The sequence below is a fragment of the Dunckerocampus dactyliophorus genome, chromosome 12 (assembly GCF_027744805.1).
Source record: "Dunckerocampus dactyliophorus isolate RoL2022-P2 chromosome 12, RoL_Ddac_1.1, whole genome shotgun sequence".
Classification (NCBI taxonomy): Eukaryota; Metazoa; Chordata; class Actinopteri; order Syngnathiformes; family Syngnathidae; genus Dunckerocampus; species Dunckerocampus dactyliophorus.
Genome location: NC_072830.1, coordinates 19984290 through 20000035, shown reverse-complemented (window position 1 = coordinate 20000035; position 15746 = coordinate 19984290). Strand labels below are relative to the sequence as shown.

Genomic DNA, 15746 nt, shown 5'->3' with positions numbered 1-15746 from the left:
TATGTACATTAATATGGTCGTGTTTTGAGATATGATGATGCAACACATGCTTTTAATATCATATGGAATGAAATTACATTTACATTTGTATGGAGGGAAATGTGTCTTTTTTATCCACTCAAACAAAAAAAAATGGATTTAAAAGCAAAAAAAAGATTTGCAAACAAAACAAAGGATTTAAAAGCAAAATTATAAAAGATTAGCATGTTGGCCACATAGTCAGGAGATCAGGAAGATCTGGGTTCGAATCTCCATTGTGCATCTCTGTGTGGAGTTTGCGTGTTCTCCCGTGCGTGGGTTTTCGCCGGGTACTCCGGTTTCCTCCCACATTCCAAAAAAATGCATGTTAGGTTAATTGGCGACTCTAAATTGTCCGTAGGTATGAATGTGAGTGTGAATGGTTGTTTGTCTATATGTGCCCTGCGATTGACTGGCGACCAGTCCAGGATGTACCCCGCCTCTTGCCCGAAGTCAGCTGGGATGGGCTCCAGCATATCTGCGACCCTAGTGAGGATAAGCGGCGTAGAAGATGGATTGATGGAAAATACAAAAATAAAGACCCATCTCAAAAGACAAGGTCAAATCTCTCCATGCAAATTTGCAACTATTTACAATCAAACAACACATCAACAAAACACCACACAACCAAAACATGCAAAACAAAAAGAAAAAGCAGCAACCAGGTAACAATTGTGTATTCACTGAATATTGGCATTAAAAAAAAACAAGTGCCTCAGCTCTGGGGCACTGAGATCATCCTGATTCTTCTTTCTGTTAAGTTTTGAACTACAAATCAACTTGGTTCTTAGTTTGTTAATTCAAAATTGGCCATCATTTCATCCAAATAAAATAATTATAATATTTTATCTCAGCCAACGCCTCTCAAAGTCTAGACTGTAATAATTACATCCGGACGCACCTCCAGCCTCCACCTTTTATCTTGCAGTCAGGACTACTAGTTTAATTTGTCACGCAACGTTCTTCCGTCACACGTTCTGACACACTGACAGGTAAGTGACCGAGTTCGAAGGAAGCCAGGAAGCCAGGAAAAGACCACCAAGCTACAGGGCAATAGCACTGACCTCAAATATATGCAAAATAATTTAACGAATGATAACAGAAAGGTTAACCTACCAGGTGGAGAAAGCAGGCAAGATAGCAAAATACCAGAGTGGATTTAGGAGGGGGGGGGGGCACATTGCATCCAATAATATGGCTAGAAACAGAAATAAGGAAGGCAGTGACTGCAGTGTGTTTTTTAATATCAATAAGGCGTATGATACCGTATGATGTGGAAGGAAGGCCTACTGATAAAACTGTCAAGAGTAGGAATTGGAGGGAGACCTCTTAACAGGATAAAAGATTTTCTGCGTGAAAGGAAAATTCAAGTGAGCTTTGGGACTGTCATGTCAACACAATATGTGCTGGGGAATGGAACACCTCTGGGGAGTATGATCAGCCCACTGCTATTCAGTCTAAGCGTGAATGATGTGTTCTCAAAACGGCAAGTAGATATAGACAGGTCGCTGTTTGCTGATGGTGGAGACTTGTGGAAAAGGGGCAGAAAAACTGACCATCTGATTGGCAAACTTCAAGGAGCTATTGATCAAGAGATCAAGGGGATATGAATGGGTATGTAAGTTTTCAGCAGAAAAAAACTAAATCGTGTTCTTGACTAGAAACAAAAAAAAGAGAAGATGTCAAGTTGAAAATGTATGGGGAAGACCTGGAAAGGGTGTCCAAATTTAAATTATTTGGTGGTGAAAGCTGACAGACCATAACACCAGGATAGAAGAAAAATTATGTTGCACTAATACAATCTGTGTTGGACTATGGGAGTGTGGCGTATGGGTCAGCAACTAAAACTCAGTTAAAGAAGCTTGATGCCATGCAAGGACAAGCATTACGAGTCTGTTGTGGAGCTTTTAAGTCCTCACCAATTCCTGCCATCCAGGTAGCGACTTTAGAAATGCCACTGGAAATAAGGAGGAAGCAACTGATGGCTTATTATTGGGTGAATTTGAGAGGACAGAGCCAGGAGAGAAGAAATGGTGATGATGTGAAGGAGGTATGATGCACAAAGGGAGGTGATGAAAAGGGAACTAATGGGAGTGGGAATGGAAGAAAAAACACGAAAAGGATTACTGAACATGGGTGAAAGGACACATCAAAGGGAGTTGTTAGTATTTAAGAAACACAGGGTTGTTTAACGGAATATGAGGGATGGTGTACTTAGTGTGGAGAATCACGGTGTTATGTTTATTCTGGAGATGGATGTACAGTACATGTTTCCGTGTGGGACTAGTCAGTCTGTGAATGCAGCCAAGACATTATTGAAAGGGGGCGGCAATGCACCAAAGGGGTGGATGCCAACCGCCATAAAATCAAAGAAGAAGAAGAAGAAGAAAAAGAAGAAGAAGAAGCCCTCCAGATGACTGCAAAACCCCGGAAGTGAATATTTAATGTGGTTGCTCGCCACCGCAGGAAAATAAGTTTCGTTTTATTTATTTATTATTATTTTTTAATAGAAATGATTATGATTTGATTTAAATGTATGCCCAACAGTAGGTTATCACGGTAGGATATTGTTGCTACTCGCTAAACAATCTTTAGGCGTACTGTAGAAGGCATGATATTTCCACTTGAATGTACCCTAGAGTAACTTCCCTTGACGGCCATGAAGTGATCTCGTGCCTCCGAGGTGGGTTAGACTGTCATTGATGCGCCATGTAGCTTGTTTCTGCTAGTTTGAGTACGTTCCCGCCTCCGGAGTTACGTCCCCTCCTACATTGTCCTACAGAGGACACGTAGTTGTTTGCTCTGAGCCGCACAAGAGAGACTGTGATCATGTGCAAATCCAACCGCCGGCCCAAACCCCTACAGTCGGGAAACGGCTGTGACCGGATGATGTGGCGTCGTGTCCGGGTACTGCTGCTGTGTCTCCTCGGGGTGCTGGTGCTTACGCTGGGAGTCGGAGTCTACCACCTGTCCAACGACAGCACCACCACTGGGAATGTTAACCGCATGCTGGTTGCAGATCTAACCAAGGACCGGGTAAGATGAATATAGCTGTATGAATTGGTTTCCCTCATTAAAGTGTATTCATCTTTGTTATACTTTCTAATAGGACACTGATAGGAAATATATATTTTTTGCTTATTCATTCAAAAGTCTGATAGTAACGTTTATTACAGTTTGCTAGTCAAAGATCCTCTATATGAGACGAGAGCATATGCTGCTGTTTTTAGGACTCTAGTCAACGATCCTCTGTCGCTCTAATAATTTATGTATGTGTATACAGGGAAGATAATGCACATATTACTACGTTTAAAGTTTGTCTTACATTGATTTTTTTCTGACTATAACGTATATATTTTTTGTTTCCTCTCCAGTTATTGCACAAACACAGTAAGTCCTCTCCAGCTCAAATACGCCACCTGGCATCCCAAGTGGATGGGACTCGTCTGTGGGAGACGTACCTGAAGCCCATCCTGATAGAGAGGCTTCCCGGGACGCAAGGCAGCTTGGTTGTACAGCAGGTACACCTAACTGCTAACATACAGTAGTCTCCATTGTGCATGTTTAATCGTCACACTTCTTTCAGCACATCACCTCCACATTGTCCTCCCTGTCTGCTGGCTGGGACATCGGCCTGGACTCCTTCCAATCTTCGACTCCTCGCGGACAGGTCACGTTCACGAACATTGTCGCCACCTTGGACCCTTCAGCTCCACGTAGGCTGCTGCTAACATGCCATTACGACTCCAAGGCGCTACCTCCAGACAGACACGCCCCAGAGAGGGTGTTTCTTGGGGCGAGTGACTCGGCAGTGCCTTGTGCTATGATCTTGGAGCTGGCGACCTCTCTGGATAATCAGCTTAGGTCCTTCAAACAACAGGTCAGTGTGAGCAACAAGTTTTGTTGGTAATTTGCATTTTCTTAGGCTTCAATACCGCTTCCTGTCTGGATGTTACAGTGTTATATGCCACAGTTTTCTCTTTGTGGCAACGGTCCTTTTACTTGCTGCCCTCAGTCTAGGGAGGGGAGGTGGCCAATCCGATCTAATATCAATACTGAGTTCTGATACCAGCGGAATTCACGTATCAGAAATTTCCATCGGCGTTCCAATTCATGAACCATGCATGTGCTGTAGTGTTGTCAGCTTGTTGTTGTCAGTAAACGTAGCTATAAGAATATCAGCGAACATAGCGGTCTCCACATGCAATGCAGCTGTCCTCCTCACTCGTACCACACACGCACGCACGCACACACACATGCACATGCACAAGCAAAAGCAAGAGCTCCACATGCCATATTCATGACCACACGAAACATCCATCCATCTATCCACACATATTCTATGCCGCTTATCCTCATTAGGGTTGCTGACTTCGGGCGAGAGGCGGGGTACACTCTGGACTGGTCGCCAGCCAATCACAAACAATCATTCAAAACATTCGGACATTATAAACTCTTAACACCACACAAAAACACTCGGTGGCTACCATATCATACTTGCCTGTAAGGTTGACGTATGTGTGATGTTGAGAGTTCTATTTTATCCAACTGTCTGTGTGAACGTGCCAGGCTGGGTGCTTGTGCGTGCGTGTGTGTGTGTGTGTGTGTGTGTGTGTGCGGTTCTGTATGCGTTGAAACGGCTACGTTGGCTTTTGGCGTGGTTGTGGTCGACAGTATATTGTACGTAGTGTTTAATGAAGTGATTGTCGATCGACCACCTCCTTGTCATGGTTATCATATTTGTAGACACTACAATACAGTAATAATAACATTAAAGCAAAAAGAGCTCTGTGTGTTGAAATTGTTTCGGTAAATTCAGGTATTGGGATCCGAGTGGAAGTGAAAAAACTTGGACCGGTGAATCCCTACTTAAATGCTGCTGTTTTTAAAAATTACTGCAAAAACGTTGGTCAATGATCCTCTAAATGACAGGAGCGTTCTCCTATTTTTAAGGACCTAATGCAAAAACACAAGTCAAAGATCTTCAATATGACAGGAGTGCTCTGCAAAAGCACTTGTCAAAGATCCTCTAAAGGAGTGCCCTGCTGTTGTGCTGCAAAAATGTTAGTTACTCCCATGTTATGAACCTAAGTGGCAGCCCCGTCTGATGTCATTTATGGGCCTTTTTTGGCCCGCCGGCCGCCAGTGGAGTATGCAATTCTAGATTGTAGTACATTGATTTTTAGGGTGACAAATCATGTTGATGTTAATACAAACATCTCACCCTCTTTCCTCGCACAGAAGTTCCCATTATCTCTTCAGCTTGTGTTCTTTGATGGGGAAGAGTCCTTTGAGGAATGGACCGCCACTGACTCACTGTACGGCTCCCGTCACATGGCTGAGCGCATGGCCCGCACGCCTCACCCTGCCGGCTCCACACACACCACCATGCTAGAAGCTGTGGTGAGGAGGACTGTGTGTGTGTGTGTGTGTGTGTGTGTGTGTGCTTGTTTGTTTGCTACACACCCATGGCTTTGATTGAAGATAACGTATTTGCCCGACAGTGCTTAACAGGCCACATTGTCTTGACTGTGTAGGATCTCTTTGTGCTGCTTGACCTTCTCGGTGGCCCCGATCCATTGATTGTAAACCACTTTGACAACACAGCACGCTGGTTTGACCGTTTGATTGCTGCAGGTAAGCGTGTAGAGATGATGGATGAAAGTAGGCCTGTCGCAATAACAAATTTTGCTGGACGATAATTGTCCGAGAAATTATTGCCGATAAACGATATTATTGTCAACATTATTTTGAGATCCATTTTTTTCATTAATGTAATGATAATATATGGCATAAGTACACCATATCAAAAGCGATATTTGCAAAATTCGCACGTGCTATTCTCGTGTACGAGACGTAAACACTACTTGGCAAGGGAGCGTGGTCAGTTCGTGCCAATGCGCACCATTTTTGGTCACGAGTTGCGTACCGAGAGCATACAGTAATTTATGTCCAAACAGACCGCAAACTAGTATAAACTAGCTTTTCAGCAATAGCTTTTCATGTGTGCCATAAATGCATAAATAAATGACAATGCGGAGGCAAAATGCGTGTAAGTGTAAGCGGCGCTTTACTCCTCAGTTGCACCAGTCTGTGTGCAGCCCTGCCTCCACCCACTTGGACAAAAAGACAGAATAGCTGACAGCAGGATTCACTCACTGTGTTCATTCCGCTATAGAACTAGCGCGCCCAGGTGTTTAGACAGATGCACAGAGTGATCCCTCTTGTCTTGGGAGAGCGAAAGGGGAGGAAAACAAGCACGCATGCACATGTAAATATATCGAGGCCGGCAAAATGATCAAGTTCACTTTTATTTATTGTGCGGTTAATTGATTTATTGATTATCGTGACAGGCCTAGATGAAGGTCTGCTGCGTGAGTCAGTCAATATAATTACTCATTTTTACAGAGAAGCGCCTTCATCGTCAGGGCCTGCTGGTGTCGCACCCCTCGGAGCAGACTTACTTCAGGAAGGACTTGTTCTTTGGACCAGTCCAGGATGACCACATACCCTTCCTGCATAGAGGTGACTGCATACGATGCACATGTTTTCATATATACGATCCTGTGTATTATTGTAGTATTAACGCTGCATTAGATATCACTTCATCTATGCAATGCAAGAGCTGTATCAAGTATGTTGGCCAAAATCTATCCTTGATGCTGGTGTTTAGACAGTTTAAAAGCAGTGACATGCAGTGAATTCATGGCTGCATTAAGAGGATAACCAAAAAAAAAAAGAAGAGACTAATTCACTTTGGTTAAAATTGTTCTGAGATGCTTCTTCGTCCCATTTATTTATTTTTGTATAAACTGAAAAACATTTATGTTCTTACCTTTTGTATAGTATCTGTATATGAAGTACACGCACCCTGTTCTTCTCCAGGAAAAAGCTCTGATACTTTGTTGTAAAAGTCTGATCCCCTTCTGGTGAGGTTGGGTAAATAGTCCTCAATCTTGGCAGTGAAATTCATTCATTCGTTCAGCAGGGCATAAAAATATCTTGCATTTGACTTATTTGTATATCTAGCTCTAGCCGGCACCTTCCAGCTCACGCACGCCTGACCCCTTCAGGATGCACCGGTACTGCAAGTGTAAGTGTGTCTACTGCATTTCTGTGTATTTTATGGACCGATGAGCAAGAATAATGATGGCACACTTACATTAAAGACACGGGCTGTAGAAAGTCATGGTGTATAGTAAATGTTTCTGCAACATTATATTATTGGCGACATGCTATCAAACTGGTAGGGGCAATATCCAACTCAATGTGCACTCAGATGGTAGGCGGGGCTTGCGGACTAAGCCGAGAAGCCACGCTCACGGTGGCCTCAACTTAGGTTACTACACTATTTGATCAGGTAACTTAAAATGCAGCTTGAAATCAGCATCTGCAATGTTTTATTTAACGTCTTCACAACTTAAAATGTATTCCTATTTACTACTCACAATTTATTCCCAAGTTATCATTTTTCAAATTTGACTTATTATATATGAGGTGGCTTGGGCCCATGGAGGTGTTCAGGGCACTTCCGACCAGTGGGAGGCCTCGGTGAAGACCCAGGACACGTTGGAGAGACTATGCCTCAACAATATCACTCTTTAAAAGTCCATTTAGGAAACCCGACTGGGAACACGCCGTTTTGTTTGTAGCTTTAATGCTAATGTTTGCACTGTCCTAACTTATTTCACATTCAGGTGTGCCCGTGCTACACATCATCGCCACACCCTTCCCAAAGTTCTGGCATACGCTGGACGACACAGAGGAGAACATTCATCGTCCCACCGTGGAGAACCTGACCAAGATCATGGCGGTGTTTTTGGCTGAATACCTTGGCTTCTGAAGGAAAAAAACAAAACAAAAACTTGATGTGTGACTTACTTCTGATGACTTTCTCATCAACCTCTTAAAAGTACGGTACTCTGTCACTGGTGGAGAGAGACGAAGCCTCGATGGACCAGCAAAGAAGCTTGACTTACCAAAGACGTGATGAGCTGCAAGACTGCCATGTCAGCATTTAAGGTCAAGTATTTCTTCTACTACCTGCTGAATGTCGTACCTGAAGAACAGCCGAGCCCATAAATAACATTCATTGCTGTGAAGCATTCTATTCACGCTAATTTATAGTTGAATAAGTCTTCGTTTGTTAATGGGACAAATGTTCTTGAGATGTATTTCTACTAAATGTCAAAAACACTGAAAAGCTGATATTAGAAAACATACAAAAGATGTCGGAACGCTTTCCTGCACTTTGACACATTGAAGAAGCCTAACTGTGAAAGTGTCTTGGTGGTCATCACAGCACATTTGTTACATTTAAATTATTCTTATACTGTACTGTATGTATGTTTACAATCATGTTTGAGCCATCCTGCAGTGCCTAATAAGTGATGTTTGGCAATTAACTTCACTGTCGATTGCCTGTTTGTGAAGAAATTGGGGATCAATGGATAGTCATAGATTGTCTATATAGCAAGATGTTTGTTTACGTGAACGCAAGCAAAGATGGACACATTTTTGTCACCAAAAATGCAGAGGCGTGATTGTCCTGCCTCCAAAGATTTTGCACAGCAAGACCAACAGTCAAAGATCAGCTCATCAACAGAAGTGTTGCTCACTTGTCAATGAAAATGCAGAGTGATGGGCCACTAAGCTAGCATATCTGTCTGTTTAGCGGAGGAGCCGGGTTTGGCCCCTGAATGACAGGAGAACGGCCTGAAAGTTAAGTTCAAAACTGAACGACAGACATTTTTACAGCAGATTTCTTAAAACGCCAGAGCACCTTTTGTCATTTAGAGGAACTTTGACTTGAATTTTTGCAACCTGTCTTTAAAAACAGCAGAATACTCCTGTTGTATGGAGCAGTGGTTCTCAACTACTTTGGCCACGGGAAATTTTTCAACTCAAATTTCTTAAATATCTTTTGAGAATTATCAGAGCAACTGGATTCAGACCTGGATGAGGTGAAACATCTTGAAGAAAGTCAAGCAAGTCCAGTTGCTCTGATTCAACTCCTCAGATAAACTGTACAATAAAATAACAGGACGTCCATTTCTTCTGCAGACCACAGCTCTGTCTGGGTCAAGAAGTCAAATTGGGCATGAAACACCTCACAGACTTGTCATACTGTACTTGGGAGTCTGCACTGTGGGTGGAATTCCCCCACGCAACACACTGAGCTGGAGCGGTGAGACGCTCGTCTCTTTTACAGCGTGTTCTTCTCCAGCAGATATCTAGCTCTGTGTTTTGGATGGACACCACTTTAAGTTCAAACGCTATTTCCTTCCTCTCCTCAAGCAAGTCACACGTAAACATGGCACGCACCTCGGGGTGGCGTAGCAAGCAGATAGCACAGATGCGATGTGCATTCGGGGACATGGGGTCACAAGACAATTTTTTTGGCAACCCACTGAAAACAGTTGAAAATTGGTATTGTGGACCTTTTGACTAGCATACGCGTATTGCTTGTCCCCCAACCCCACCCCCCAGTCCTTAGCTTTCTGATGATATGGCCCTCATAGATGTACACTGCAGGTCATATAAATGTACTTTATTACATCACCATGTAATATAAAAAATAGAATGCATTTAATACAATAAAACGAAAACACAAGTGATCCCTTTTCAACACCATGAAATAGTAAATGACAATACATTATCTTTGGTAAAAATCTGGAGTTTTTGCGTTTTTGTGTGTGTGTGTGTTGCCTGTTTAAAAACTCCCAGCTGACAAATAAATGTGCATTAGCCCGCACAGGCTGTAATATCAGCATAATTTTGGTAAGAAATGGCTCATAACACCAGACAAAGACTAGCATATTTTTCATACAGTCACATTTCCCTTTATCCCCCCTGTTCTTTAAATACATAGTTCAGTTTTTTTAATACATGATTTGTCAATGCAATTTTTTTTGGATGAAAATGGAGTGACCGCTTTAAAAAGAATAGTAATTTGCCATTAAGATGAACTTGAAACGTTTTTTTTTGTTGTTTGTTTGTTTTGAGTAAAATGAATATCATTTCCTATCGGATTTTCTTTCAAATAAACACTGAAGGATACATGCATTTTTGGATTAAATGTACAAACAAAAACAAACATGCACATTAATAAAAACACAAAAGCCATGAATTATTGTAACAAAATGCAACACTTAAATGGGCTTTTGTGTACTGCAAATGGCTAAAAAGTTCCACCGCTGTCTATCATGACAGTGGAAGTGTCACATGACCAATTCAAAATGGAAGCATGCTGTCCCTTATGCTAAGGGTTTTCTCCAATAAAAAACAAAAAAAAGAGGTCATGAGTCCAACCATGGTCAAACACAGCGTAAACATTGTAATGAAACTGAATAAAAATGTGCAAAATATACAAATAAAAAAAACATGACAACGCATCCAAAGGGGTGGCTTATCAGCGGAGTCCATTTGGATGCAGACATAACATTTCATAAAAAACAAACATGTTAGCTTTAATATAAGGCACTTATTATTGACACACTGAGCTGTTGGACCCCCATTGACGACAAGTGGGAGACAGGAGGGGTCACAGCAAAGGCTTTAGTGTCATGCACCATCTTGAAGTCAAGTTCTGCACTGTAAAGCTTTCATTGACCGTTTCCAACTTGAGCCAATTAGTGTCCTATTAAAAATAACATTGCATAGATTTAAAAACGGAGGGCATGAGACGAGGCTGCAAAAACATAAGCATTTGAATTAATGAATAAGTTATGTATTGCAGCTGCTGCATTGCTGGGATTTTTCCATCTTTTGGGGAATGGGTGTACAAAGTTTAGCCGGCAATATTCCACCTCCCGAGGTAGAATGAGGCGGGACAACATCTATATGACAGGGAATGCTGAAACACACTTTGTTGTCCTGCATCTAATTCTCTGATTGCAGGATGGCGTGTCTCTGTGTAAAAGCAGTTGAGCCAATGTCCTTTGCTGGATTCTGCGTTAAAGGCAAAGGCAACAGATTATTGCTGTTATGCAGGATCTTGAGCCTCTTTCACACAGAGATCCAGCAAAATTGGTGCACCAGATCCATAACAATAGATCCAGCATTTGTCCTTCATTTCGCACAGAACCCAGCGAGACGCAAATGTAAACACACAATAACGCAATCAGATAATTTCATGCCGGCGTTTGGTGTTGCATGTACAATGCTTTTCGGGCAACTGCTTTCACACAGGCGCCGTCCCGCTTCTGTTACAACTTGTGTAAAATGTGAAGATGACTCCTGGGTAGTGAAACGTCTTACAATATTTTTGGATATGGCAGCCAACTGGCCAACGTTCTAGACTTGTGCATTTCCCAGATGGTTTGATGAATAGTTACTGTGGTGGAGCCAAGACTAACTGCGACTGCACTGCCAATAAAAACCTCAAACATCCTTTTTTGCAATCAACATCTGCACTCGCTGAAAGGTCCTTGCACAATATAATACAGTATCCTACACAATGAGTATATGCTTCACATTCCAGCAACCATTTTTATTACTGTATATCTTCTCAAGGCACAAGACTATAGAAATGAACAGTCCGTGTACAGCTTTGTATCGCAGGATAGATTTTCAATCCACTGAAAATAAGTAATCACGCAGCCATTATTGTCCAAACAGCTGGCAACACAAGTGAGCGCACCTCACAGTGAACATGTTCAAAAGTGTCAATATTTACTGTCAGCACCATTTATCTAGGACTGTCGTAATCTTCTTCAGGCTATTTGGACCGTAATGGCAGAGTCATTTTCAGTGGATATTAAATCTATACTGCTGTACAAGCTGTACACTGACTAAAGTATATCCAAGTTTCATTCTATGATGGTATTGTCCCTCGAGAAAAGAATCTACTGTAATAAAATGCTTGCTTAAAAATGAAGGGTGCACTCCGGCTTGTGAGATAACGTGTAACATATGGTGGGTAGCCAATGTATGTGAATTAAAGCTGCAGAGGATTCATTTCCTAAGTGCCAGCTGAGGCTGTGATGGTCAAACAGACCGGATGTGAACATGTCAAGAACATAAACATAAAACTAAACCGGCACCGTACTGCATAATTATGTTCGGGGTAAACAAGTCTACAAGCCCAGCTCATCATCCACAGGGACAGACTGAAGCTGAGTCAGAATCTTAGAGTCACCGTCCATCTGCTCGGGATGCCCTAGTGGTGAGTTGGCATCCTGCTCTGGAGAGGGGCTCCCCAGAAGCAGCGACTCCCCGCCGGGTAGGCCCAGTAAAGCCGGGTCTACAGGTAGATCTCCCTTCCCCCGCCCGTCAAAAAGAGTTGCCGAGGTGGAAAGGGGCAGGGGGCTCCAGGCTGGCTGGGACAGGTGGATGTTGGGTGTCAGGCCCCCATACATGGGACTGAGGGTGAGCATGCTCTCTGGAGAGAGTGCGTTCGGCATAATGGGAGCAACAGACTGGTCCAGCACACTTGGGGAGGAAACGACAGGTTCCTCGTTGGTTGCACTCCCACTCTCCGCTGCATATGTGTTGATGAAGTTCAACGGGGGTGTTGGAAGGACAGGAGTGGGCTGCTCTGGGGTGGGTGAAGGCTGGGTGGCTGCAGGGGGGGTAAGAGCAGGACTCACACCATTGATGGGAGCATCTGGAACTGGTTTTAGAGGCAAGCTGGTGAGTTGGAAGCCAGCTGGGATGGTCAAAATGAGCTTGCCTTGCTGGACACTCAAGTAGGGGCTTCCACCCAGGAGGAGGTTACCTAGCATGGACGTGAATAACACATTGTTAGCATCAGTCACATGGTTGTTTTGGGAATTTCTATGCGAGTGATAGGAGTGTGCTCACCTTGAGGTCCAGATGGGAGCTGAATGATTCCAGAATTGAGCAGTTGCAAACCGGGGGCCACACTGGTTGCAGGGCCCACATTGTGAATGGGCCTCAGTTGGTTTATCCTAAAGGGACCTTGATTGATCCCACCTGGTGCTGATGCCGAAGCCAGGATCTGTAAAGGGACTCCAGCTGAAGGGATGGAGAGAGCAGGACTCGCCGGTACCACCTGGGGGAATGAGATGGTGGAGGATGTCTGGATGGACGTTACTGGCACCAACTGAGGCATGGAGAGGGTGACTAACTGTGCTGGTGTGGTGGCTGTCGCCTGCGGTACTGGAACTACTTGTGTTGGGGAGGATATGGAAATGACTTGCGACGCTTGTTGTTTCGTGGGTGAGGAGTTGATGGTTTGCTGTGGGAGGGGATTACTAGAAAGCTGTGAGATGGACACGACGGTTGTGGAACCTTCAGCCAATGGTGAGGAAACATCCTGCTGCCCGCTCATTGTTGGGTGGCTTTGAAAGTTGGCGGTCGGTGACGTGAGAGGTGAGACTGGGACCAGCTGAGGACATTGAGAAACCTGTGCCCCTGAGGAATGCTGAACCAGCTGGGAAACTGGTATTCCCTGGATGGAAGGCACGACCTGGGGCAAGGAGAACACTTGGGGAGGGGATTGGCTGGAGTTAACCAGCGTACTGGGAGGATTTATTTGAGAGGCCGCAGTGGCAAAAACCACATACTCGCCTGGTTGATTTGAGATTGTCAAAGGTGTTGATGACAGGCCCTCCTGGCACTGGGGGCTTTGTGTTAAAACCAGAGAAGGGAGGCTGCTTGTTGGCGACAGAGTCTGTGAGGACGGAGACAAGGATGTAGAAGAGCAAGACATTTTCTGGCTGTTTTCGGCTTTTATGATGTCCTCAGGCACGTTGATGAAATCCAGAGCATTGCTACTTTGGCTCTTTGCTTGCACAGGAATAGAGATGACCGAGGTTGGGTTGGAGACTACTGAGGCGCTCGTGCTGAGGACAACTGCTGGAAGACTGTTTGGCTTTGTCTCCATAGGGGAAACAGGTTGTTCCAAGGAAACGGCCGGCTGAGGACATTCTGGCTTTACTAGAACCTGAGTTCCGTTCAGTATCAAAGGAGGATTGGCCACCTGACTCAGGGTGACCTTCTGGCAGTCCCCCAAGCCAATTCCATTGATGATGACACCGGTGCCGCTACCAGAGATGAGGGAGTTTCCATTGAACAGTAATGGTTGGGAGGCTGTAAGGAAGCTACTGGAACCGTTGAGGATGAGTTGACCTCCTGAAGTGCAGTTGACTGCAGAGAGCGAGATAATGGAGGCCTTGGAGGCGGAGGGTTCGTCTGCTTTGTCAGGGGTGTCGTCCATAGCTTCATCGTCAGTACTGTGGTTTCCATCGGACTCGCTGCAACAACACCGTGAAAACAAACAAGGATTTAAATAAGAAGGGGAGCTGAACATTATTACTACAAACAACACACCCATAGACTGCTTTACTGCATTCAGGCTTTGGCATGTTTATCTGTGCCATCACATCATGATACAAAGCTGTATTGTGGTAGCTTTACTGACTTTGCAGATTCTTTTATTATTGTTTATTTCTATTGTATAAGGTGGTGTTATGAGTAATCACTGGCAGGAGGAGTGACAGTACATGTACGGTATGCTGCATCCGTGCAGGTGCTCGCGCACTGTGGGTTTTGACTATGTGGGCTATTTTGAGTTGTTCTGTTTATTTCTACCATACAAGGTGGTAGTTATCAGTAATATCTAGCAGGAGGAGTGTTAGCATACGTATGTTAAGTTAGCTCAGGTATGAGCAAGTGTATCGCGGGTTTTCACTTTGTAGATTATTTTTTGTGGTGGTTACCATTCAAAACTGCCCGGAGGAGCTACTATATGACACGTGCTTGTGCATGAAGAGAATTTTGATGTATTAGGATTAGCGTATCTGGCGTAATACGTATTAGGAACATATAGGAGGTCATTAGTTCAGCTGTAGGATGCAACTGGTACCCTCCACCTCCTTTTATAAGTGTAAAATAGTTTTTAATAGTAGTTTTATAAATATATATAGAATTTCTGTACAGACAAAGATAGACTAAATGAAAAACACACCTACAATCTACAGTTAATACACAAACCTGTCAAAAGCTTGGACACACTCGCTCATGCTATACTGAATGAGAAGGCGTATCTAAACTTTTGACTGGTACTTTAGATATCCTGCTTTTAGATGCACAAAAGATTATTTTGGGGCTTCAAAAGAGATGGACAAAATATTTGAAACACCTCTAAATGCAGTTCTACATCACTACAACAATACTCAATATTTTAATATTGCTCAAAACTGAGCATTTCCATCTTTGGCGCATGTGTGCCTAATGTTGTGGCCTACTAACCTAGTGAACACATGTGAAGATAAGGCCTGTTAATTGTTGCCATTGGGAAAGTATCTTCCAGACCGCCACAAATGTTCAAGTGATAAGATAAGGCTGCCATATCCACTCTTATCTGCGCACAACCCCCTTTAATGGTTTCATGCTATCCTTTTTTAGGTGGGATTTGCATCTACTTGCCCCACCTGATAGATCGCCATGTTCTAAACAAGCATAAAGCCACGCATTGGCAGTGCAGGGTGAGTGGAAGGCATGGTAGGTTTTTTACAGGAAACTTGATCCTTGATGCTTCTCACATTTCACAACAAAGCACCATGCTGCTTGGCTGGTGTGAGACCTGCTGACACCTCATTGCCCTACTAAATGTTGTAGGGTTGTTTGTCCTTTGCCCAATCAGGGAAACAAAGGAGGTCAACAAGACGACTAAAATGCATTTATATATGTATGTCTATGTCCTTGCCTTTTGCAGTGTGTCCCAGGCGGGGTTCTGTCCCTCTGCCTCCTGTTCTTGAACC

At 43.6% G+C, this 15746-nt stretch overlaps 1 protein-coding gene across 1 annotated transcript; it reads left to right on the top strand.

The window, feature by feature from the left end:
* Positions 1–2288: 2288 nt before the first annotated feature.
* qpctla (glutaminyl-peptide cyclotransferase-like a) lies at positions 2289–11663 on the top strand. Its single transcript, XM_054793829.1, has 7 exons — positions 2289–3054; positions 3393–3539; positions 3605–3898; positions 5260–5421; positions 5556–5655; positions 6427–6543; positions 7716–11663. The coding sequence occupies exons 1-7, from the start codon at positions 2848–2850 to the stop codon at positions 7859–7861; spliced, it is 1173 nt and encodes a 390-aa protein (XP_054649804.1). The 5' UTR covers positions 2289–2847; the 3' UTR covers positions 7862–11663.
* Positions 11664–15746: the final 4083 nt, after the last annotated feature.

Excerpts from the sequence above, each read along its gene's own strand:
- qpctla (XM_054793829.1), top strand. The coding sequence starts at position 2,848 with ATGTGCAAATCCAACCGCCGGCCCAAACCCCTACAGTCGGGAAACGGC. Across the intron at positions 3,055-3,392 it reads CAGATCTAACCAAGGACCGG|TTATTGCACAAACACAGTAA; the intron begins GTAAGATGAATA and ends TTTCCTCTCCAG. Across the intron at positions 5,422-5,555 it reads CCACCATGCTAGAAGCTGTG|GATCTCTTTGTGCTGCTTGA; the intron begins GTGAGGAGGACT and ends TTGACTGTGTAG.